Genomic DNA, 27,969 nt, shown 5'->3' on the forward strand with positions numbered 1-27,969 from the left:
AACTATTGAACTGTTTTACAAAACTGTGAAGGTTTGGATGAGTTTTCCTAAGAGTTCAAACTGAGTTACTACATGAAAAAAGACAACCCTCCAGACTTTCCCATTTCAATTCCATAATACGTGGCATTTGCCAGTGTCCTTTACAAAATGAGGCTGCCACAAAGCCTGATACACACATTGGGATGTTTAAAAATTGGGAGTCACAGCAGTAAATTACATTCTTTGGGACCATTATATAAATAACTCAACTACTCAAGATCTATATTTTCCTATATGTAAAAGGAACATGTTAATCACTAAGGTTTCCTTCAGCCCTAGAATTATGAACACCACCAGGTTTTAAAACTGGAGAGGAAATGAAGACAGGTACAAAATTCTATACATTGTACCTACCCATTTTCAGCAGCACTAATGATATAAGGCTGTTTAGAGAAGTCTCTTGCTCTTGCCAAACATCTTACTGAAGCCGAATGACCAAACAGAAGTTCTTTTGCCGAAATCTGAAAATGAGGGTAAGCGTTTAAATGGTTGTAAACTTTTTTGGTTGAAAATATAAATATGACATTACACATATATTTATAATTCTGATAAGGAAATCTGTTATATTATGTTTTTTGCTGTACATGTTTCAAGAAAACTGATACATGGCATATCAAACTCCACAGAATAAACTTCCAAATAAAGGAACTGTCTTGTACAAATTTTATTTGTTTTTGGTTTTCTATCCATCATGAAACCTAAAGATCACCAGACCTGTTCTACAACATCTAGGTTTTGAATACAAATAAGTCAATGTTGATGTTTATTATAATATATAAAATGTGCCTCAAATGATAGTCAAATATTGATATACGAATTTGAGAATTCAAAAATGAGTTTACAAAACGCAAAGAAAATATTACCTCCTTTTTAAAAAAAACCATTACAATAACTTGTTTGGCTTCTTGCCTCTGAAATAGTTAAATTAACTTTTCTATGTTAAAAATAAAATTGCAACTAAGCTATTGTTTTAAATACCAGTGTTTTTCTCCAATCTGTGAATTTAAAAATATGGCACTGAGGGCTAATTATTCCATTAGTGTTTACAAGAAGTTTATTTGTAATTATTTTGAATAGAAAATATTTGAGTTCCCCTAAAATGGAGAAGGGGTTGTCATTAAGGGACTAAAATTTTAATTTGAATAACTAGAAAACTTGTGGTTAGTAAAATGTGTCTCATGATTAATAAAAATCTAATTTCCAAATGAATTAACACTCATTTTTTTCTGAATTATGCAAACATAGATGTATATTGATGATAACTCAATCATATCAATGAGGATACATTATTTCATAGCATAATTGTTTTCTGTCTTCGTCTTATTTCTATCATAACCAGAAATAGTTCTTTAAAAAGTCTGTTATCAGACTAAATTTCTAGTGCTTCAAAGGTTTTTGTGGTTGGTTAGAATCACTTACAATCCAAATTCTGACTCTATCCCTTTTTCCTGGGAAATACAGAAGAATCCATCTCAGAACAACATAATGTTTTCCCATCATCACACTTTGAAATGTATATCCCTATCAATATAACCCATTTCCAAAACATTATGGGCCAAATTAAGCAATGAATTGGGGTACATCAAGGACATTCCCTCCTCCAGAGAAAATTGATTACAGACAAAATATCTGAATGCGCTGTCTTTCACATTAAGTCCTCCTTCTGCTGCTAGATCCCCACATGTAGTTGAGTAAGCTGTGACAATCACTACAAGCTCTCCTCATTTTATCATATTTTAGAAGTGCTGTGATGAATAAAGAAAATATTCTACAATCACACGTAGTCATTGTCATGATGAAATCCAGGCGACCTTTACTTCTATTCATTTATTCTACCTCTAGGAAGCACTAGTACCCCCACCTCCAATTCCCCACCCCAGGTACTTCCAACCGCACAATGAGAAAGGGAAAAGAATAAGCAAGTTGATGAGTATCTACCCTATTCCTGCGACTGGTGCAACTTTCAACAGTGTTTAATCTCCATTTCACAGGTATGAATAGATTGAAGTTCAAAAAATATAAGTCATTTGTGCAATATCACAGAGTTGGTAAGTATCAGAACTGGAAATTAACCCAGATATCGTCACTTTTTTTCTACACAACATTGATATTCTTCCTTTTGTCATTGTTATGTTTCCTTCTGAGTATTAAAATGGAAGAAAATAGTGCATCCCAATACTAGGAGAATATATCTAAGAGGATGTTTAATTCATCCTTTTTTTTTTTTTTTTAATGCTTAAAGGTGTGATAAATCCAGCAAACCCAAGTGAGGAAGTCCCTAACATGGGACTTGCAGAAGCTCCTCATTAGTAGATCTCACAATGTCCTGGGGAAACTAGAGGGCTTTGGGAATCAGACTCAGAGCCTGGAAACGGCATGCATAATGTGGGCATATAATGAGAAGCCCAGGACAGGGAGACTTATTCTCCAGCTCCTCTGCACCCTGTCATCACATTACCCATGAGATGTGTACCCAGTCTTCTGGTGAATATTTGAATATTCCAAGATGTCCAGAGCTTAGGTCACTTTCTTTTACTCTCTATCTTATTCTCTAATTCCCTCTATTCTTTACTCAAATATATGATACCATTATCTCACCAGTCCCACCCATCACCCAAACCCCACATCTAAAAGGTACCTTTGACTGTTCCTGTTCCTTAACCCCATATCCGACTGTTGCATAGTTCTGTCTCTTCTTTCTCCTTAACAGCTTTCTAGGTTTCACCTCCTCTTCATTCCCATTGCTTCATTCCCATTGATTTAATTCATGCTCCAAATTTTACTTGACTAAAGTATTGTAGAAGTTTGCTACCCATAATCCCTGTCCCTTATCTCATCTCTCCCTCCCTTCAAAACCCCATGATATCCTAAATAACAAACACAATAAAATAGTATTATGTCATCTCTTTGCATAAAACATCCTCAAATCCCTTAATAACACCATTTTTAATTAGCATGTAGTGTTAGCTCTTGTCAGTTTTTAAAAAAATCTAAACCCCTCAGCATGTCAGGTTTCATTTTGAGTCTGCTCCATCCTTTCCAGGTGTGACTACCACTTTTAACTTTCCCAATATGTTCCAGGTCATTCAACTACTTTTACCAGTTCCCTGAAGGCAAAACATTCATGCTTTTCACACATACTTATTCTCTGCCTGCCATTTCCTCCCACCTTCTTTTCCTGTTCAAATCCTGTGCATCCTTTAGAACTCAGTTCAAACATCAACCTCAGAAAGGCTTTCCCTTCAAAACCACTGAGTACTGATCAGGATGGCTATTGTAAAACAAACAAATAAACAGCAACAACAGCAAAAACAACCAGAAAATAACAAGTGTTGGTGAGGATGTTGAGAAACTGGAACTCTTGCACACTGCTGGTGGAGGATGTAAAGTGATAAAGCTGCTATGTAAATCAGTTTGGCAGGTCCTTCAAAACTTTAAAATAGAACTACTAAATAATCCAGAAATCCAACTTCTGGATGATTACATCCCAAAGAAGTAAAGGCAGGAATTCAAACATATTATCTATACACCCAGATTCATAGCAGCATCATTCACATAAGACAAAAGGTAGAAGTTACCCAAGTGTCTATTGACACATGAATAAACAAAATGTGGTATATACATATAATAGAAAATTTTTCAGCCTTAAGGGGGAAGGACATTCTGACATATGCTACAACATGAATGAACCTTGAGGGCATTATGTTAAGTGAAATAAGCCAGTCACAAAAGGATAATATACACTGTATGATCTCACTTATATGATATATGTAGATGAGTCATATTCATAGAGAGAGAAAATATCCTACTGCTTTACAACTGTCTATTAACAAGTCTGTCTCCTACATTAGATTTTGAGAAATTTAAGGACAGGTCTGTGCCTAGCACAACAACAACAAAAATTATCTGTGTAACTTAATCTAATGACTGCATAAGTAAGTGTCCTTAAGTTTCTTTTTCTACTTTAAGGGGTAGGAACTGAGTATTTAAGACCATAGAACTTGAGGCATTCTCTTACCTAGGCCCTCTTGGAGAGGTAAAGAAGCTTTCCAAATGTAACATGAAGAGGAAATAGATGGATCTCGGGTCACTTTACACCGTACACCCTGCCACTTCCCTCTACCCTTCCTGCTGTTCTCCCCACTAATATGCCCTTTGGCATTAAGTTGTCCAATAGCTACTCGGTCACCCACATACTTATGTCCTCTCTTTCAATCTCCCATGTTCTGAATGCCTCCTTTCTTCTTCCTCTGCCCCAATTATTCTTTTATATATACCTTTTTTTTCCCAAATAAAAATCAAAATAAACTACTAAGCATTAAAATATCAATGATGAACCACTCACTTGACTTTCTTATAGATGGCAAGAAGACATGCTGGAAACTCAAAAATGCCCTTGATTTTTAAAAAGGCTAGAGTTTTCCATGCTAATAGTTGACCCATTGTCTGTAGGGGTGAGATTCACAAGAAAAATAAAAGATGTTCATTCTTTCTGGCCCTATGGTTAGCCACAGAAAATGTTAAGGAGAACTCTCATGTGGAAAATCTCACATTCATACCAATCAATATCTTATTTGTGTTATTAATTTTTTCACAATGTCCTCACAGTAAATTTCCAAAACACAAAGCTGATCCAGTCCCCTACTTAAAATTCCTTAATGGTTCCCCTTGTGTCTTCTACCTGCTGATCAGATTCTCATCCTTCTACCATATTTCTAAATGTGGATTTCTCAATATCAGCACTTTTGGCATTTTAGATGGGATAATTCTTTGTTGTGAGGGGCTACAGGATGTTTACAGCATCCCTGACCTCTATCAGGGATGCCCTTCCAACCAATTGTAACAACCAAAAATGCCTGTAGCCATTATCAAATGCTTCTTACAGGGCAAAATCACTCTTTGTTAAAAACCATCGCTCTAACCCCAAGCAAAAGACTTGCTCTTAAGAAAACCATGGCATAATTGCTCCCACTGAAGATGCAGTGCAGACAGTCCACTCCCTACTTAGAGTACCTTGTATCATAACACAAGTGCACTGCATTAGCCTATGTCCTTTCTACAACCTCCTGGGAAGCCAGCACCAGGTAGGTCTTTTCATTTATGTTTGAACTAAGGTACTAAGCATGCTGCCTAGCATATAAAATCCACTCAATAAAAGCATGTTGGATAAATACCAGGATATATGTAAAAAGACACAGAGGCTATCATTCAAAATTTCTTAAGCTTATAACAAGCCTATATATTACGAGGCAACTATTACAGCCAGAAAACACTACACTTCAACATTAAAAAGAGCGGCAAGATATTTTAAGCCATTTGGGGGGTGTGAGTTTAAACTATAAGAGATAATGAATGTGAGAGCCACCATTTTGAAAGCTCAATTGTTGCAATAATACCAGTTCTTTCTTTCAGGAATGTTCATAAACAGTGAACTGAGCTGTCTTGCTATGCAGTTCTCTGCAGTCCTTTAGTGGAACTGTTCAGTGATAGGAGATGTTAACTAATTACACTATAAAATAGAATTACAATTAATTGTTAATTTAGGTTTTAAAGTGACAAACTTTAAAGGCTAAAAACAGTCTTTGATCTTTAAAAGGCTTCTTAATGAGGGCAGTATACTTTAAGTACATCATTAGTTTAAATGTTCATTGGGTCTTGAGGCTGCTAGAGCTAAGCAAATATCTATTCCAATATGTTAAATGTTTATGACTTGGGACAGGAACAATTAATTGCTAATCAATGGGCCAAATCCTAGGTGAGGTCAGGTTCTGAAATAGGAGGGCTGACAATGGTAAATTGGATTTAGAGCTTTTGATGTGATCTCTAAAAATCATAGGCAAGCAGAGACTTAAAAGAATAGCAAAAGGCCAAACTGACAGAAATACCCAGATAATTAAGATATTACTCATTTAGTTAATAGTGGTTTTCAAGGGTGCCCTTTGTTTAGATTAATGAGTCATAATTTTTAGAATTATACTTACAAGTCTGCAATTCAGTTACTTAAACATGTAATTCAGGATATGAAATAGTAAAACTCAACATAGCTTAAAGGGTGATAACAGCTAGCTGATAGCTAAGATTAGCAATATTCATAACATAATTTTCCAAAAGTATCTTATCTACCATATACTTCATTTTCTCCAAATCCATAAGTAAAACCAATTTATGACTTCAGTATCTCCCTAACAATCATGCAAACCTCCCTCTGACTGTCGCTGCAGATGGTTAAGTAGCAAGCTATGCTTATTTTGTGGGTGTTGTCTTTTTCAATATGAATAATTTTCACTAACCTTTAGTTCAGGTGACAGATTCCAGAGACAGAGCTGACCCTCTTGACTTCCAGTCACAATTGTTTGCTGGTCATCAGTGATCATGATGGCAGTGATGCTGTGGGAAGGGGCCTTCTTTCCCCAGAGCACTACTGCCTGCAGGGAGGACCGCATGCTGAGAAAACGCTGGAAACACAGAGAAGGGAAGGAGTGTACACAGTCATCATCCTTAAATTTGGGGGGAACTGATCATATCACAAAGTAGATTTATAATGATACAAATGGGAATGATATGTTCTGCCAGAACTATGGGAAAAAGTGCTTTCCATCAATTAAAAGAGGTAGTCATCAGACATTGAAATTACCATGCCCATTGTTAATATGTCAAAGAGGAATGACTTTTATTTAAATTTCTGAATGCTAATGCTGATGAAGAGAAGGATAGAATCAGTCTGCCGACTTCACACCCAGCTCTGACTATGTGTGATCCAGATCTCTCCAAAGCCCAGCGAAGTCTCTCAACGAGGCCTAGCTATATGCACATTTTAATTTAAAGACAGCATTGCAGACTCTTTCTCTCCAGAAATGTCACCTCACCTAAGTAACAAATATCTTAACTTTGATATTAAAAAGTAAATCTCTTCCATAAAATCAGTGTTTCCTGGGCTTCAACGATTGATGTATGACTGTCATGATTTCCATAACATTCAAGTCCCATCTATATTACTGTTAATAATAATTATTTGACCCATTTTTGTATTTAGTATCTTCCTAAGCAATAATTTTTCATGAACTCACTACCTTCCTGTGTTAGTTAGTTACAAGGTTTAAAATGAATACATGATTATTAAAGTTAAATTTGAAACAGTTAAATGTTTCCCTAAATAACCATTCTTCTCTGAAATCCAAATAATTTAATAATAAATAATGCTTTAAGTACTTAGAATAAATTAGTTTGTTTTATCTTGTGATTTAGTAGTATATATTTAATTGCAATAAAATGTCAAAGATAAGAGAGAGAAGATACCATGTTTACTTCCTGTATTTGGCTTAAGAAAGTTAAGAAAATGAAAATCTGTCCTGCAAGGCTTCTGGTACTAAAACATAAAAAGAATAAGTATCAGTATAAATTTCTAAAACTTATGGTACATATTATTTATATGTTCAAGTACACACAAACACATGCACACATACATATAAACAAGAGCACTGACACCATGAACACAAATTTAACACGGGCAGTGCTTAACCCGCAAACTGGTTACTTTCAAAATTTTACTTATAGTTCAGTTATTTGGAATTCAGTAACTAGTTCTCCATGGTTCACTTCTTAGGCCAGTATAAAAGTGTATGCAATCTATAATATAGCTGTACTGTTCTTACTGCAGTCTCTAAGCACCTTGAAAACAAGATTTCTATAGGAAACACTCTCAGCTTTGCAATTCAGAATCAGGACCGCACATACTAATAATCATAGTACTAAGCTAACCAAAGAGTTCTGGTTTCAATAACACTGTAAATTGAACTTGGACCTCTTATGCTTCAAATATAAAGAAACAATGCAAATATATATATATATATACATACACACACACACGTATGTATGTGAGTGTGTGTATGTGTGTGTGTGTATACATATATATAATTTTAATTGTTGCTTTGTGGCCATGCTTGCAAATAAGCCTTGGAAATTACAAGCAGTAAAAATCTAAGAGGAATCTGAAACTGGAGTTGTGTCAGTATATAGCTCTGTTGGCTAGTAGTTTGAATGTTAACATCGCCACAAAAGGACAGGAAACCCTTTCTTGCTCAATGAAATGAAACTAGAGAGACTCCAAAACTATTCAGGAAGATAAGAAAGCTTATTTCCAAATCCCCCAAGAAAAATATGCCAAATGCAAACCACAAAACAGGTTTGGAATAAAAAAGATATCATTACATATAATGCCAGAATCTCCATGTGAAGAAATCCGTGTAAATACTTGTTCCCAGGTCAACAATACCACTGGAAGACTTTCAAAAACACTATGCACCTATCAGAATATCTCAAATTGAAAAAGAAAAAAATCATGCCAAGCATTAAAAAGGATGTAGAATAACTGGAACTCATATATTGCCATTGGAAAAGTACGATGAAAAATAGTTTGGTAGTTTCTTGAAAAAGTCAAACGTATGCTTAACTTCACAACCAAGTTGACCCATTCCTAGGTCTTACCCAAGAGAAAAGAGAGAATATATTTATACAAAAATTTATACATGTGCAGTTTTATTTTTGATACCCCAAAACTGGAACCAACTAAAATGTCCATCAACAGGTGATAAATAAATTGTGGTATGCCACACAAGGGGATACTATTTAGCAATAAAAAGGAATAAACTGTTGATTCACACAACATGAATGAATATGAAAATAATTATGTCAAGTGAAAAAAACTAAAAAGAATATATACTGCATGATTCTATTTGTCTAAAATTCAAGAAAATTCAAATTAATCTATAACAGAAAGCAGGTCAGTGGTTGCCTGTGAACAGAGAGGAGTTAGATAATAATGTGGAATAAAAAAAATTGAGAAAAATAGACATGCTCACTATTTTACTGTAGTGATGGTTTCTCATCAGTGTATGTGTATGTCAAAACTTACCAAACTGTACACTTTATATATATATTATTTATAAATTATAATTTAATAAAATTGTTTTTGTTAAGCATTGCAGAAAAACACTTTCACAACTAAGACCGCATAGAAGTTCTGTAGAAACAAATGGCTCCAGTGACAAATAAGCTCATAAAAAAAAAAAAATTACAAAACACTCAAGAAAATAATAAACTGTGAGCAAACAAAGGGATTAAATTCTGGTAACTAATGATAAGAGAATAACCTAAAAACTTATTGCTAAACAACACATATATTAAATTATTACAAGCTATTAAAGAGACAAAAGCAGAAATTTAAAATCCTGAGAAAAAAGACAGTCTATAAAAAATAAACAAGCAGAATTTTTAAAGAAAGATATTCAACTTCTAGAAATAAAATATAATTCTTGAAATAAAACAAATGTCAATGAAGAGGAAAAATCAGAATAGGCTCAAGTGGAGAGAATTAATGAACTTAAACATAATTCTCAAGAAAATACACCAAATGCAGCAAGAAGTGATAAAGAAAAAGAAAATGCTGATTGAAAAAAAAATCAGAGAGATTAAGATTAATCAGAGATATTAAGAGCATAGCTAATAGAATGAAAACACCTAACATTCATTAATATAAGCTCCAGAAAGGTAGAACCCTTTCCCTGCTGGATAATTCAGTCAAAAAACTGTCAGGTAGAGAGAGGTCAAGTAGCATGAGAAGGGTTCTGATACAGGAGGGCATGTGTAGTCAGAGTCCAGGGACGGCATCCAAACATGGTGCAGCCAGTGTGAGTTTCAGAGCCCATGCGGAGTGAAGGGGAATAATATGCACAGGCTGTTTTATACCAGGTGTTGGAGCCTGAGCAAGTTAAGGAAGGAGTTCATACAATGAGGTGGCTCAACAAGGGGTATCATGAGCCTAAGAGGGGTGCGGATGGTGAAGGAAGTGGTCCCGGTATGGGGAGCAGAGCCTGTACAAGGTGAGAAGGGTATTCATATGGAAGAGAGACCCAGTGTGAAGTACTAGAGTTCAAGCAGCACAAAGATGGTGCTCATGATGGGTAAGGAAGTACTTGGCTAGGGGAGTCAGAGGCTGGAATAAGTGAGGAGGACATCCATTTACAAGGATAGCCTAGTGTAGACCGCCAGAGCTCAAGGAGGCTAAGGAAGTCATGAAGACACATCCTGGTAGGGAGAGGAGGGCTACTGCCCGAAAGTGTAACCAGACATAGTAAAGGGACACAGGGGGCTGAGCAGGGTATTCACACGTGGGGGCCGTGGACAGCTCCACAAGGCTGATTAAGCCATATAAGGACAAGGAGTAGCTTTACAGAGTAATTACTTACATACAGAGTAACTAATCAAAGAATTAATACATTAATAGGACAACAGGAACCAGGTTTCTTACTGTCTGAAATATAGAAAGTAAGAAAACTAAAAAGATCCCTATGATGTTGGAGTGGAAACAGGAGTGTTAGTGTAAAATTAATGTAGATGTGAGGAGTGAATACACACACACACACACACACACACACACACACACACATTTCTTATCTCTGTTTGCTGAGATCTAGGAGCAGCAACACTCCACTAGCGACAAACTCACTTAGGATCTTTTAAATACTATTCTCTACTAAAAGGAACCAGAATTTCTTGGGAAATTGGTTGATTCCAGGCTAGGAGCAAAAAAATACACAGTGATACTGGAACATATCATTGTTGAAAGCAAGAAAGTGCTCAAAGAGTGAGGGGGACAGAGCAAAAGGACACAAAAGCCAACTTGAAGGACCTGCCACTCGTCAAATTATGGACGATTTGAACATCAAATAAATAATGTTAGGGAAAGATTGTAACTCCTTGAATAAAATAGAAAATCATGAATTCATACTGATAATTACGAATTGCAAAGGGGAAAAATAAAGAGTAACTTTACAGAAGAAAAGCCTGGCAGATGCCACCTAAATGAAGTAATGAAAGTAACCATCATTAGTGATGTCAAACACAAAAAAATCATGTGCCACCTGATAGGATGCCATGAAGAACATTTCTGTGGTATTCCTACCACAGATGCATGAACTGAATCTCATGATGACAAATGCAAATTAAAGAACTCTCTATAAAATAAGTGGTCTGTAATCTTCAAACATGTGAAAGTCATAAAAGTCAAAGAAAGAATAAAAGCCAGCTCCAACTAAAAGAGCCATGATAACTCAATGTAACACATAATTCTAGGCTGGATTATTTTGCTATAAGAGATGTACTGGGTAAACCGGCAAAACTTAAATAAAGTCTAAGGATTGGATGATAGCAATATATCAATGTTAATTTCCTAATTTTAAAGTGTTTATTGCAATTGTATAGGAGCATATCCTTGTTCTATACACAAAAAAAGATGGGGTAACAAACTGGCAACTTACTATTAAATAGTTTTAATGAAAATAGTTATGTGTGCTATACTTACTACTCATCTGTAAGTTTGGGATTATTTTTTAAATTATTAAAAAATTGATGATTCTACTATTTTCCAGAATGTTTCAAAAAAAGGTAAAAAATTAAGATTCAAGAATGCAGTAAGCATTAAGGAGGCTTAAAATAGAAATAATGAACACCAAACCACAACTTAGAGAAATTGTGGTATGCTAAAGGAAAAGCATGAAAGAAATGAAATGAAATGACCTAAATTTATTTGTTTGTTTGTTTGTTTGTTTGTTTATATGAAATCCTGCCATATGCAATGACATGGATGGACCTAGAGGTTAGTATGCTGACAGAGGAAGTAAGTCAGACAGAGAAAGATAAATACCATATAATTTCACTCATATGTGGAATCTAAGGAACAAAAAGAACAAACTAATCAAAAGCAGACAATTTGGTGACAAAGGGAGAGATCTGGGTGCTGGGAGAAAGGGGTGAAGGGCTAAAGAAGTGGAAATTAGTAGTTGGTCACGGAGATGGGGAGCATGGCAGAGGGAATACAGTTAGCATTAATACCATGGCTAGATGGAGGGCCGGGGAGGGAGGGAGCAATTGGAGGATTGTTTTAGGAACTATGTAAATGTCTAACCAATGTACTGAATACTTGAAACTAATTTAAATAACAATTTTTTTTTTTAAAGGAACAGCAAATATGCTCAAAGCAGATTTCTCCATAGGAAAATAATGGCCAGAACCTACAAGAACATTAACTGTAAAATGTGGAAGGGGGGTGAATGCCAACCTAGGTTTTCAGCTATTGCTCAAAGTGAGGGCAATATAGACATTTTCCAACAGATAAGGGCTGAGAGAATATTCACAGACTTTACTGAAAGAATTATAGAAGGATGTACTTTAGGAAAAATATATTAAATCAAAAGAAAGGAATAAAGTGAAATAACAAGGTGCAAGGGTGAGCAAAGAAATCAGTAAATACACAATAAGTCTAAATGAGCATTATCTGTTAAATAATATTAATAATGATGAGGATAATTAATTGGGAGGTTAAAAAAGATAAACTAAAATTACAGATAAGACCATGAAAAAAGACGAAGTGGAACCTGTGTTAAATCATTCTAATGTTCTTACAGGCATGGAAAGAAAGCAGAGAAACTGGTTAACTTTAAATTTTCTCAAGGCGAAAATTCATGACAAGACACTATAATAAAAAAATAGTGTGTAGCTTTCAAACAATGGAGTAGTAAAATAGAAAAGTTATCAATCAAATAGAAGAAAAACATTTTTTTGAGCAAAAAAGCATGGAAAATAGAAAATGAAAAACCAAATGGTAAATTCACATCCAAATATCAAAATTTAAAATGAATTGATGAATTCTCGATTAGAATATATCTTTGTACAATCTCTTTATAAAAAAAATCCAATAGTATTAACATAGAAAGGTTGAAAAGAAAGGGATTGAAAGGATACGCCAGGCAGATAATAATAAAAGAAAACTGATGTAATAGTAGACACGTAGGCTTTAAGGTAAAAGCATTAATGAGGGAAAGGGGTCATTATATAATGATTATATAATGATTAAATATATCAATCACCAGAAAGGGATAATAGTCCCCAATTGCTAGGTACTCAATAGCAGAGCCTCAAAATATATAAAACACAATCTTACATAATTACAAAGAAAAGTTGACAAGATTACTATTAAAGTAGATTTTATACATTTCAATTAGTAATAAATAGATCAAGCATATAAAAAGGATATAAAACACTTGAATGTATAATTTGCATTTATAATATCATAGATTTATATATAGATTCCTACACCCAGGTGTTAAATAAAACACACATTCTATTAGATCATGCATGTAACATTTATAAAACTGACCACGTTAGACCATGAAAAGTCTCAACAAAATCCCAAGGGATTAGTGTCATCGAGGCAACATTATCTGAACAAAATGAGTAAAAATCTGAACCCACCTCCTCCAACACATATACACACACACTTTTGAAATGCTCCCTCTTTAAATACTTGGAAAAAAATATATTCTAAATGTTCCTGGGACTACCAAGAAAACACCAAGAAGATTAGATATTATTAACTAAAAGATAATGAGAATTTTATATACTAAAACTTTCCAGATGTAGATATTGTAGTAAAAAGAAAATTACAGCCTTAAATGCACATATTAAGATGGAACATTAATGAGCTAAACATCCAAATTAAAAGCTTATACAAAAGAAGAGTAAATTCAAAAAATGCTGAAGAAAACAAAATAGACAAGAGCACACATTAATATAACGATATATTTTTTTAATCTACAAAACTAAAACCCAATTCTTTGAAAAGAGAAATAATGTAAGTAAATCTATGGCCAAGTTCGATAAAGAAGAAATTAAAGACACCTAAAGAAAATATAAAGAGAACATGAGTATAACTAAAATTAGTATTTTAAGTGGAAATATTATAAATCCCTGTGTTAACAATTTGGAATTGTTAGGTGAAATAATTTTTATAGAAATATAAATTACTAGAACTGAATAAACATGAAATAGAAAACATAATGATACTGGTGACCATTAAAAATGAGGTGGGGGAGTAAAACCACACACACACACAGACACACACACACAAACACACACAAACACATTACTCATTTCAGCAAAAACTTTATACTGGGTGTTATCTTGGGGAATGAGCAGGTACAATCTTATATATGAAAATACATCAGGCAGACCACATAAATTCTGCCAAGTAAAATGACAGCTCATGTAACAACCCACTTGTATTCAATTGGCAGATTGGAGCAAGAAGCAAAGAAAGAACATTCCAACTTAAGTAAGCTCAGGAGAAAAGTGAACATAGCAAAGAAAAAGAAAACAAAAAATCCACAAAGTCTGTCATTAGAGCCACAGAAATCTGGCAATCTTGGGGCTCTTACCATAAGGGCAAATTAGCCCAAATCTCTATCACTCCTGAGGGAGGGTTTCCTGGTATTTTAGCCCAGGACAACTGTTGCCCAGCACGATACTGACTGGTTGAATTTAAGACAATGACACGCCCAACGTACTCAGTTTACGAAGGCAGAAAATCAGAAAGTAGTAGTTTTAATAATTTCTAGGATAGAGTTAAATAGATAATGCATTTTATTTATCAAGAAAATTCACTTTGGGGGAATGGTTCATTCCATAAATATCAGACAAACGTGATATAAGTGAAGATCACAAAGCTGGTAGTGAGAAGGAACCACACAGGTGTGTTTTAACACTGCTACTAAGAAACACCACTCATAACTCTGGCATAGTCTTTTCACTATAGATTCTGGTATTACAATAAAAATCACCATTCAGAAACTATTTGCATTTTGACCTCCAGTCCTGGCTTTGCCAATGTATGCTTCTCAAAAGTAAGAAGTGGTAGAAAAGGCAGTGCTCATGGCCACACTGCTCCAAAGGAAATTGGGCTTTTTTTTTTTTTTTTTTGGTCTACAGGCAAGGTGCACCTGGCTCATGTCCAAACACTCGCCTGTCGCTTTTTTAACTTTACTAGGAAACTATCTATAGTCAAAGCAATTTGTCTTGGCTGCTAAGGAGAACTGTAGCAGAAACAAATGTGGAGAATATTTGCCAGGGAATTAATATATTTGTAATGATTAACATTATATTAAGGAGAAATACGTCCTGAGGTAGGTTCTTTATATTCCTATTGTTCTGGAAAATTAGCTCTTTTTACTGGAATCATTGCAACATTGTCTACCCAATAACTGGCCGCTTTGTATTATTCAGGTTTGCATCACCTTTAAATGATCTGCTTTGCACTGATGTCTCTCTAATGAAATGATACAATTCCCCTAGGATGGAGACCAGGCCTTGCCTGACATAGTGCTTGGCCTATAGTGGGTACCTGATGAACATTCTTTTAACCAAACCGATCTTGATGCTTCTTCCTTTTATAACCTTTGTGAAAGATAGGAATCATTTCTTAATCATTATTACATTCCCTACAGTACCTGAAATACAGTGCTTTGAATAGGAAAATAATAAATATGGTTGAATAAATTCTTTTCTTTATTGTTTTTAAGCTCTATATTCCAAAAGGAAAGTATGAACTTTAAGTTGGGTTAAAATTAAATATGAGTCACTTAATCCCTCTGAGCTTCATTTTTCTCAATTATAACATGGGAATGATAATGATACCTAGCTCAGGGTAAAATAAGAACATGCATGTAATGTTGAATAAAGGGTGGCATTCAGTAAATTACTATTATTTTAATTTTAGCTCCCATACCTTGAGCTAATAGCAACAATTACCCATAGCAAATTTCTTCACCATTACATTTTTTACTTTATTCTTATTCATATTAAATTCAATTCAAATTCACTATATTTTAAATTCTCCTCCAAAGATAGGGACTTCAGTACGATTTGTCCATAGTTGTATTCTCAGGGCCCGGAAAAGGGTTTAGGACAGGCAGGCACTTGATAACTATTTGCTGAATAAATGAATGGGATATATATATTATGAAGACTCACGTCTAGTAAAGCAACCACCCATGCAAATATTTGCAAATGTTTAAGTATCTAACAAAGTATAAGGCACGTGGAGTTTAGAAAAATAAGTCAGAACATTTCATAGATTAAAACCCTTACTAGTCATGGGATTTTTAACATATCCAATTAGAAAACAGAAAGTACCAGGACCAAAGCCACAAGAAATCAGGTCTTAACCAGAGTTCATCCTGAACAACCTAGATTGCTAAATGTAGTGAAAACAGACCTGGAATTCAGAGACCTGGTTCTAGGGCTACTATTACCACTTATCTCCAGATTATAAAGGTACTATGTAGTAAAATGAGGATACTATCACCCGTATTGCCAACATCTCGGTATTCTTATGAGGAGTAAATAATGTAAGTAAAAGCATATGGGTATAATATACATATTATGCTACCATTATACCTTGCATATATTACTCCTATTACAAACTCCCATAATCTAAAATGTAGGACAAAAAGTGGCCTTGGGGATCATTAATCTAATTCCAATTCCTTGGTTATAAGAAAGCTGACAATGACACTTCTAATTCAGAGATTCTGTAACACTCGTGAATTGTACAGTAAGGAAAAGTAATGGATTAAAAGGTTGCACATTTCAGAAGTCACTTTTTTCAGACTCTCTCTCTCTCTCTCTCTCTTTTTGGAGCAAAATTTTAAAAGTTACCCCAGAAACTTTGTGCCTTGCTATCAGTAGGAGAGAGAGTAAATCCATGTCTTCTGAGACACTGTATAATTCTCCAGAAATCTCTAATCAAAAATAAATCTCGAAGGAAAAAAAAAAGTTTATTGTAGAGTCTCTAAGTTAGAGAGAAACTCTGACGTGGCAGAGTAAGTATGCCCCTGAGAAAAGTATACTGTCCTATTTCAAATAATTATGTGTCTAGATGAGTAGTAAAATATTTGGAAAGGGATTATCGCAACCCTCAATTTATAATTATAGTATTCTAAATTTGAGTGCCTGAATAATATTTTGGAATGTCTAAAACAAGACTATGGATAGATGTTTATAGGCCGTTAAATGCCTTCTAAATCTGGCCTACTTAAAAGAAATGTAAAACAAACACTTCCACTGGAGATTAAAAAAATGAACATAAAAAAAGAAATACTTCCACGGACAGGAATAAAGTTGTAGCCTATATTATAAAAGTCAAATAAATTTTCCTCATGTGGATCTAGTCATAGCACCAAGTCACAGTACCAAATACACCACTTTAGATTTCGATAGCGTACTTTGTAATTTATATAATCAATATTTTATCATATAATCAGTATAACTATTGTAATAATTATACACATGAACGAAACATTCTCTTAATTGACTCTCAAATAATTTGTACACAAATTTTTGACTGTAGCCTATCCAGATATCACAATGGATTCTCAAGATGAGAATATGGCCTTTGAGAAACCCATAGTCTACAGGTAGAATAGCTATGTAAATAAATTATTCACTAGTTATATAATTATATACATCTAGATATAGTTATATAACTGTGTGTGTATATATATATATATCTACATATGTAGATATATATCTATATATATCCGATCAATTTTCCCATAGTGACTTCGATACTATGTAACAACACAGTACAATGCTCTGGACATGTGCAAATACTATGAGAACACAGGTAAGAGTGTGTTGTAACCTACAACAGTAGCTGGTGTTTCCTCAGCTTTTGCCTCCTTTTGATTTTTGTCCCCTTCTTCAATAATATATAGTCTCTCAAAACCTTTTTCATATGTATATATTTATTATTTTGTTATTTCTTAACAGTATAAGTAAAAATATTTTTGAGAAAAAACATTTTGCATCTAGTAATTATTAAAGTATGCATGATAAAGCTGATTTTGATAGTTTAATTTAATATAAAAACAAATTCCATTTATACATAATGATAAAAGAAAGGCACATTAAATTTAAAGATGTTATTTTAATATTGCATATTTAAATATAATTAAAATTTAGATACATATCAGATAAGACTAAAACAGCATTTGTACCATAATGCTTAGACTCCTTACCTTTTATGGTTAATATTATTTATTTTTATAATTCCCACTTCTCATTTCTAAATAAGAGAGGTTTCAGGCTTATTTTAATGGTTTTTAGTCATTCAAAATACATGAAGTTTGTGAATATTTTTCCTTTTTAGAAAAAGCTATATTTGATGAAATCCTTATGATTTCCCCCATTTTAATGTTGATTTTTAAAGTGTTAGTAACAGCTTGACATCCCAAAGAAGGATCTTTACCAGATGGACACACCTTATACATTGAAGGAACACCTTTCTTGAGGTGAATCTGCAGAACACTTACTGTTTTCATTTTCATTGACACAGGATTTTAACAACAGAGTTTTCTATGTTTCCTTTCTAAAACCAGTGGTCAACTATGATATAAATTCAATAAGTCAGAGCTTCTCAGCTGTATGCCATGGCACATACTGGACTGTGAATAGTTGATACAGGGATGAGAGAAACAGAAACCCTCAAGCCAGTGTGTGTACAAAGATAATCATTTTGTGTATTTATGTTTTGATGTAAAATGGATGGGAACACCAAGTAAAACTTGTCTAGGAACAGAAATCATTTAAAGCTGTAGAGTCCAAACCATTAGAGGTCTGGGAAAACCATCCTGGCAACTAAGAAATATGCCTCCTGGTGAGGCAGGCATGCTGACAGCCAATAACTCTTGCCAGATTAGCAAATAAAAATACAAGAAGTCTAGTTAAATTTGAATTTTAGATAAACAACAAATATTTTTTTTTAGCGTAAGTATGTCTTAAGAAATATTTGGGACATGCATATACACACAAAAATGATTACTGTCTATTGCATAAGACATACTTAAAAAAATTATGTATTGTTTATCTGAAATCCAAATTAAACTGGGTTTCTTGTAGGGATCCTAGGGCCACAGGCAACCCTAGGTTACAGCCAAAAGGAAGCCTTGAAGAACACTATCACCCCCTCGCTCATTCTACAGATGAGGGAATGAAGGCCTAGGATAGCTGGTTACTTGGCTAAAGTAACCCAGGAAGAGAACAACTGAGTGAGAACCAGAACCACCCAGAACTCACCCCCTGTACACCATGGCAAAGTCCACCCAGACTTTCCCACCAGAAAGTCTTAGTGATCTGCTAAGCAAAATTCTCTGTTATTTTGGTAGTTTTTTAAAACTTTTTAAAAACCACAAGCAAACAAAAAATAAAAAGTCAGGCAAAATAATAGTAAAACTTATGCATTCAGACTCCAAAGTGACCTCCACTGCTTTTAAAAACTGGGGTAACACTTCCTTGTCCTTTCTCCATAAATATCTAGCAAGTACAAGAAAAGACAACACTCCATTAAAGTCCTCATCCTCCTCACCTTCATCTCCTTCCCTGTAACAATTTGTTTTTATCTCTTAGACTTATGTGCGGCTAACGAAATGATGAGTACGATGCAAATGTGGTTTTGTGTCTGGTGTCTACGGGACACTGGAATTGTTTACCTTGTCATAACCAGCTTTCTTCAGGGACACACCCAGATCCTGAGTCTCTGCCTCACCAGCCTCAAAGTCAGAGACAAATCTCAAACTCATTGACTGAGGACAGTTGACCAAAAACTAGATGAAAACCTTAGTTAACACGCATGAGAATAATCTGAACAAAATAACATCTGTGAGGAAAGTAAAAATAGTGTAGCAGTTAACAGTATAAGTTTTAAATACAAACAGATCTGAGTCTGAATCTCAGATCTGCTATTTAGAGTTGTGTGATCTCTTTGAAATCTTATCTCCTAAGTGGAGAGAAATCCCACCCACTTTCTTCCAAACTCATACCTGGATGCTGTTAGGGACAGAAGTGAATTACCTCATGATTCTTTACTTTACAAAGGATAACTTGGTCACCTAGAGGCCAGAGGGAGTTTTATTTAGAGCTTAGATTACAAGAGCTTGGAATGTTAAAATTCATCAAATTGTACACTTTAAATAGGTACAGTATTTGTATATAAATTATAACCTAATAAAATTGAAAAAAAAAACCAAATTGATTGGAGATCAATTTGGCTGATTTCACAGAGCCAGCTAGTCTAAGTGGCAATAAATTGTAAGAGGGCAAAGAGGGAATAGAAAAAAGCTGCGGAAAAAGTATCTGAGTATGGGAATTGGCCAAAGTGAGAGCTACTTTAACCACAGAGGAATATGAAACAAGCAGCCTCAGGGTTCCATACAAAACTGGGTGTGGTCTCAACAGAAGGAAGCCAGCCCTGTCCCCAAAAACTTGTCTGTTTGCATATGCTCCTGAAGCAAAAGGTTTTATTTTATCAACAAGTTGTACTCAGATCGTTTCTTAGAAAAGGAAAAAAAAAAAAATGTTTCTACAAAGTCAAAAACTGCCCAGGGCATATTTGAATTACACATAAAATTCCACCTAGTCTACCCAGTGGAGCATGACTATTTCAGAGTTAACCCTTAACCAGTATCAAAGTCATACTCCTCCAAAAATGTTATTATCAAGTGATTAATTAGCACTTAAGAATCTCTAGAAAGTGATGTGTTTTACGTAGGAAATATCTTGGTAGGTAAAATAACTCGAAGATCAAGGGAAGAATTAAACAGATATGTAAATTAATACCTGAACTCCAAACACCCATGATCTGGAACATGTATAAAACAAAGCAGCCAAGAAATCACTTTCCTATCACTATACAGATAGAACTTAGGTTCTCATCAGTTCTCAGCTCTCCCAGTCTCGTGAGTCAAAGATTTTCACAAAGTACACTCTTATTACCTTCAAACTTCACCTCTTCGCTTATTAAGCTGTGATGCAGCAGAGCTCACTTAGCCAAGTTAATGCCAAGTGTGTTCCATTTACAGATGTCAAAGAGATAGCATTTGGGTAGTAAAAGAAATATAAAAAAGACAAATCATTTCTCTCTGGATAGCTCCTTTACTTTATATTCAAAAAGTGAACAACTTAATGAATCTCCAATTCATTTGCCTAAAGCCTTAGCTTTAGGCTTTAAGAAGTGGATTTCTTTTTCTTTTAGTTTATTCTACTAAACTCAATAAATTTTACAAAATCTTTTTTTTTATACTTAGAGATATTTAATATGAACAAAATTGCCACTATTCTAGTCCATTCTTAAACAAATCCAACAAATATTTATTGAAAACTAAATATATTAAAGGAGGTGGGTTGGGCTGCAGAGAACACACAAAAACAAAAAAATACAGTCCCTGACCCCAAAATAGTTACAATTAACTCAGTCATCTTACGATTAATTTTAACTAAATATTTCTGTTATTAGACAAAACTTTTTTCCATGAATTCTATAAACCTATTTCTAATCTTGAGTCATTTTTGGTCATATCTAAGTATAATATGTTAAACTATTTGCCTAATATATTAAATTAACTCTATTTTTAGTCTTAAATTAACTTATTTAAGAATAAATTAAGCTCTATAAAAGTCTCCTTTAGAATAATTTTAATCATTACTATCCATAAAACCAAGGAGTATGATGTACTGGTTATATTTTTTAAATGAAAATTAAAATAAATACTTGTATAAGTTACATATGTTATTTGTGATGTGTTTGCTATGTACTACATAGAATCACACTGGGAAACACATCTCTAAACCATTTCCATAGTTAATTCTTTTCCTCTACCTTTTCAAAACCTCACCCCAACCCAGGCAATTCCTTGGAGCCACCCCATCTTAGTTGATAACTTTTCCCTCCAATTAACCAAAACAATCAGGCACTTCGACATGAGTGAGCTTTCTTCCATCACTTCGACATTGGTATCTTTTCCTTATTTTTAGCTTATTTTTCTAACATATCCATACTAATCTCTTAGAATAACATCTTTATCTCCACCCCATATTTCATCTTCTGTCACCTCAGTTACTCAGTTACCTTTATAAACTTTATTTCTTGTATCTTCAACTGCCCTCCCTTTTCCTTGGCTCCTTTGCCTTTACTTATATACAGTTAATTAACAAACACTTATTGAGTATCTACTAGGATCCAGAGACTATGCAAGACCCTGGGGATGTAGACAAGAAAGACAAAGACATTCACAAACCTCAAGGAAAACACCGATGACTATAGAGATAAGCAAATCCCAAGCCACGGAAGATGTGATCAGGGCCATGTAAGGTAAAGGCAAGGATGTTTGGGGAGGAAACACAGGTGGGGTTTAAAAATCAAACAAGAGAAGGATTTCTGCAGGGAGATAACATTAAATCTTACACACTTGCTCGTTTTGTGACCTAGCAAATTCCTCGTTACTTTAAAGTTTATTTTACTCATCCACAAAATGGGAATAATAGCTACCTTACCTGGCTGTAATAGGAGAAAGTATATACCCAGTGGTGAGGTCCTAGAGTTAGTCAGCCTGGATTGGAATACCAACTCTACTGCTCTATGTCTACTTTACAACTGCATTCTGGACTTCTCATCAACAAAAATGTCAATAAATTATAATATCAATCTAATAGGGTTGATATAAGCATTAAGTGGGATAATCCATAGAAATCTTTAGATAGTAAGCATTCAATAAATGTTACCTGCTATTATTGGCAGTCTTTTATTTAATCTCAAAATCTGTGTCAAAATCCTGCTAAGTAAGCAGTAGTACAAATGGGGGATTCTTGTCATTTATAATCCTTCATTTTATTATTCATAATTTATACTAGCTTCCATTAAGTGAATTAAGGAGGAGAAATGAAGATAGAATGCCACAGGTACCAAACTGACAAAGTAAAACAAAATCTACTATCTTCCCATCTGTTATTGAATTGAGCCCACCCCAAAATTCACGTTAAAGTCGTAATCTCTGATACCTCAGAATGTGACCTTATTTGGAAAAGGGTCATTGTAGGTATAATTAATTAAACAAAGATGAAGTCATACTGGATTAGAGTTGCCTTCAATCCAATATGAATGGCATCTACATAAAACAGGGATATTTGGAGAAAGATGCCAAGTGAAGGCAGGCAGAGATGGGGTGATACAAGCCAAGGCATGTCAAATATTAACAGCAAACCACCAGAAGCTAAGGGGCAGGCATGGGACAGATTCCTCCTCACAGCCCTCAGAAGGAACCAACTCTGCTAAATACCTTGATTTTAGAAGCCGAGGCTCTAAAACTGAGACAATAAACTTCTGTTACTTAAGCCACTTAGTTGTGATACTCTACAGTGGCAGCTCTAGTAAACTAATGCACAAGCCAACAGTTTTTGTCTCTTTCTAGTCAGAACATACAGCTTAATAATGCATATATCAATTTTCTGAAGCATGTACTTAAATTTTAGTCTGAATCACACCATTGATCATATACTAAATTCTGTTCTCTACTTCTTTTGTGTAAGAAATCTCCTTTCTATGCACATTATAGTCTCCCTGTGAAAAGACTATATTCATTTTTTCAACCAACAAGTTATTACTAAAAGCCCTAGTAAATAAAAGATTTAAAAAAAGACTTCTGACCTCTAGAAATTCATAACTTATAAGTCAAGTCATAAATACATAAATAGCTGATGCAAAGTAGATTGGGATGAGTAACTCCTAAAGTACAAGAGCAAAACTTACTTCTTTCCCATGGTCGGTCGTTGATGGTATATCCCTTACACCTTGGCGTCTCTCTTAGAGATACCGTGTTTTTCCATGGGCCATTTGTCTCCTTCCTGACATCTACTCTTCTCTAAACTTCAGCACAAGCTGACATTGGAAGTCAGTCCACTGCCATTACGATGATTCTTCTTTTCTCTCAGAATAAACATGGAAGGCCTCCCACAGGCAGGAATATGGACCTATGGAGACAGTCCTATTTGGAGAAGCCACCCTAATGCCCGTGATTTTAGTGTTTGCTGACTGTCCACACAACAGGGACACCCCTGCCAGAGAAGCCTTTACACCTACCTTCACACACTCCAGGATCCCAGAAGCTTGGTTAAAACAGATTTACATCAAGAGGGCTTGTGAATTCCATGGTAGTCTGGAACGAGTGGTAGAGGAGGGACAGGACTTGAGGGTCATAATCCAAAGGAACCTTAGCTTTACTGAAATATTCAATTTTTTAAAAAGATATTTTCTGGGACTTCCAGCCCATTCTAGTATTAATTCAAGATACAGGAGGTGAACCATTTGCTATCATTCATCTCAGCTCTGTGGATTTTTCTGTCATGAGCAAAGGCAAGTTCTACCTCCTTTTGATATTCTCTTATCTCACCTTTTATAGCATTTTCCTAGTCCTGGCTCCCCCCACTCTTCCTATTCCAGAACACATCTCTACCTTCTGCTTTAATTGTCCTCTCTGCTTTTTATCCTCAGTTCTAAAACATAGTGTTATAAATTCAATTTAGCAAGTGTTTTACTGATGGGTAACTGGAATCATAGGTGTTCACAGATGTAGTGTTGGGGGCTTTCCTGGGCATTATCTCATTTCATCTGTACACCCACCATTAGTGTCCTTAGGAAAGGAGGCTTGGTGAATCTAAATTCCTTGGCTAGAATTACATACTAGATCTGCGAGACTTCAAGGACCATCCAGTTTTCAAAGGGCTTGAGAGTGAGAGAACACAATGATCACACCACTCCCTGTTTACAGTTTATTTACAGACAAGTGAGTCCACCTATTTCTTTAAAAACAAAACAGAATGAAAACAACTGAGGTTCAACCATAGTAGTGGTTAAGATGTCAAATCACTCTTTAATCTGAGGGTAAATGTCTAAATAGGTTTTCTCCACTTAATCTATAAAACCTATTCATTACATGTGTAGAAGTGTATGTATGGGCAAGAATGTTTTCAAAGCATCAAGACTTAATACAAAACAACAAAAAAGCCCATTTGTAACACTGGTGCCATGAAACAAGACTCACGGTACAAAGTGAGATTTCTATACTGCAATGATTTCAATGCAGTATATGTCCGAGGTAGCCAAGGGTGATAGGGAAGGGCTTAACTGAACTTACAGGCCTCTAGAAACCAGGCGAATAGAGCATTTTCTAATATGTCCTGGCCTCTGCATGTTCTAAAAAGAAGTCCCTGGCAAGAATATCCCTCTTGTCTCTGCTCTGCTGGATTTCTACTGACCAAAGAAGTCACTGTCCAGTGATAGCAAGAAATTCTGTCCCTGGGGTAAAAATAAATGCCCAACTCCTATAGTTCATGGGTATATGTGAGCCCAAAAGGCCTTGAATCGATCCAAGCCATTTTAACTAGAAAGAAACTAGCTAGTAATGCCTTGTTTGTATTTCTTGGAGGAGGGATACCAGAAACACTTATTTCATTCCACACAATAATTCACTACAATCAGAGGGAGCACAGCAAGGGTAACACCATCTCCCAGCTGCTGATTACATCAAAGGCTTGAAGCACAAATTCAATTTTATGATGTTAATCTCAGCCTGCCACTCAGAAATTTTCTCTGAGGGATATGATTTTTCTCTGGATTTCATTTTAAGAATGATTTTCTTCATCCACAATCAATAAAGATATGTTTTCATCAAAAGACTCTATCTTGGTAGAATTCAATTGGCTATTTCAATCCCTTTTGGTGACACAATATTAATTAAAATAGTTTATGTTGTACTTCAACTGGAAAAAGAGGCAGTGAAAATAAAAGCTACTCAGAACACATGTTCTGTACATATGAACATGGAGGGCAGAAAATAATTTTCTCCTTCAGGAGACAGACATTAGCTATTCAAGAGAGTTGCTCTAACTTGGTTTATCTCTGTCATCTTTCAGGAAATCAAACAAACAAACAAACAAAAAGAAGCTTTTCCTGTTTGAATTTATTGTTCAATAGGAAATCAAAATGCACATAAAAAAGATGCTTCAAATGCTCACCACCCTCTGCACAAAGCAGAGGAGAAAAAAGTGTCTGTGTGACCATGTGGCATTGAAAGGTATTAATAAGCACAATCGCTGTTTCTTTAAACTAAAAAAAAAAAAATTACAATACTATTGAAAATTATTTTCAATCTCTAAATAGTGATTTCAATTGAATACTTTGTATTTCTCAAAAGCAAGCATATAGAATTAGCACAGAGCTTTTCACATTTAAAAAAAAATAGGAGAAAATGATAAAATGCATTACAGAATATAAATAAATATTTAACAGTAATTTCTAAAGTAGCAGTTAATTCTCTTTAGAAGTATTTACAAAGCACCTATTGTGTGCCTGCCTCTGGTCACCACCTACGAATGAGAGGAAGGCCCCAATTCCCGGCACATGATGCTGACAGACATAGAACTTCCATCACCACAGAGTTAGAAAGCCTGATGCCTGATTCCCACAAAGTATATGGAGTGCTCAAAAGAAGCTGTACCTAACTCTATCTGGGGAGGGGATCAAAGAGAGGTTCTCAAAGGAACTTTAATTACTGCAATATTCAGCTTGTAATTAATATCCACAGTAAAAAAAAAAAAAAAAAATTAAGGTAGCTCAGTCTCTATAGACCAAATTTTTTCAAGTTTATAGTCTTGAAATCACACATGCATTAAATTTCTCAACAAGAGAAGGTGGTAATGAACTGTTAAAAAATATACTGAGGTATATTACAAATTTTAAGAGTTTGAGTAAAAATAGATTTGAATCAAGTAGCACCAAACAGGAAGTGGTTAGGAGTGCTTCACTTACAGAATGAACTCAGGGAGAGACTTAATAGAGAAAGGGTGGGAGCAAAGTAAGGAAATTATTGATTAGCTATAGCTGAAAGAATACTTGGCTCTGAATGGTTGTCCTTCAGTTGACAAGGTCAATTAAATGACCTTGAGGCATTTAAAGGCTTAGATTTTGGTTTGCTTATGTAGGTCACCAGGGCATTAAAGCCACCTCAAATCTAAGGGCCTCGGGTGTTTAATTTAGCTAAAGAAAATGGGTGTACTGATACCTTAAGGAGTCTAAGAATTTCACAAAACTTTGGGTAGATCTCATTCAACAGTTAATTTGTTCAAAGAAGAACCTTAATCTGTAAGTGCTCAAAGAATACTTTTTTTTTTAGACTAATTCAGATGTTACATCCAAAAGAGAGAAAAGCAGCAAATTAAAGAACACTATGAGAATTTATAGAATCCAGTCCAAGACCCTATTTTATGGATTAAAAATGACAAGAACAGAAAGTTAAGTATGACTTGGTTAAAGGCAAAGTTTGGATTTGTTTAGACACTTGAACAGCAACGATAAGGCTTAGGCAGAGAGATTATTCTTTGAAGAGTTTATGTAAATGTGTATATGAATGCTGGGGGGAAAAAAATGTTGATTAAAATACAGACTTTCAGGCCTTGGGATAGATGTAGTAAATCAGACCCTCTGAGGTATAGGGTCCAGGAATTTAAATTTTTACTAGCTCTCCAAAGACATTCTTATTCATATTTGAGGCTAAGGAACTTGAGATCTTGGTATCCCCTATGCAAAGCACAATTAATGAAATATTCAAATTAATTGATGAAATAAAGCAATATCCACTGAATGAATGACCAGAAAGAACAATTCTCTCAAAAACTTCTTACTTAAGGCCTAGTCTGCATAGCCTACTGAGAATGCCAATACCTGGATTGATATAGGCCTTCCATAGCAAACAAACCTGGCCTGGACCCCAAACCACTATTTTTCCTGACAAAGACTGAAACCTAAAGTAGTTAAATTCTTTTGTTGTCTAAATTCTTTTTGCATGTAGAAATCTCCACGCTCTGTGCTCTGTTCGACATTGCAACAAAAACTGCCTGAGTTCTTCCTTTGAAATCCAGGTGGGGAAAGAGGATACTCTAGATATTTGTATGATGTTTGTAGAGGGGAGCACAGTTGACCCCAATTACCATCTGTGGGGGGCATCTCTATTTGTAAGGGTATTTCCCTCACTATACTAGAAAGAGGATATCTAAATCTCTAGAAACTATTATCGATAAAGATGTGGACTTAAATCTGCAAAATAATCTTACTCCTCTTTGCTCTGATTTTCCTGGTAACCTCCCAAAATTGACTCTCAGCCCCCAACATCATCTTTTGTCTTTAGCTGAAGGCGATGGTTTCCACCATTTTGA

General features: G+C 34.8%; 1 protein-coding gene across 6 annotated transcripts in view; it reads right to left on the reverse strand.

Annotated features, from left to right (window-relative positions):
- WDR72 (WD repeat domain 72) overlaps positions 1 to 27,969 on the reverse strand; it is a 196,411-nt gene that overhangs the window by 163,192 nt on the left and 5,250 nt on the right. For 4 of the 6 annotated variants that reach the window (XM_016153671.2, XM_016153669.2, XM_036239116.1 and 1 more), the window contains exons 2-3: positions 6,330 to 6,494; positions 394 to 500 (exon numbers count right to left, since the gene is read on the reverse strand). In XM_016153671.2, the coding sequence (XP_016009157.2) occupies positions 394 to 500; positions 6,330 to 6,482 (260 nt within the window). In that variant the 5' untranslated portion in view covers positions 6,483 to 6,494. Of the gene's footprint in view, positions 1 to 393; positions 501 to 6,329; positions 6,495 to 23,509; positions 23,731 to 23,839; positions 25,374 to 27,969 lie in introns of those variants that run through there. The other 2 variants (XM_036239117.1, XM_036239118.1) reach the window with 2 other exon arrangements.

This window comes from Rousettus aegyptiacus, unplaced genomic scaffold (assembly GCF_014176215.1).
Source record: "Rousettus aegyptiacus isolate mRouAeg1 unplaced genomic scaffold, mRouAeg1.p scaffold_m13_p_3, whole genome shotgun sequence".
Lineage (NCBI taxonomy): Eukaryota > Metazoa > Chordata > Mammalia > Chiroptera > Pteropodidae > Rousettus > Rousettus aegyptiacus.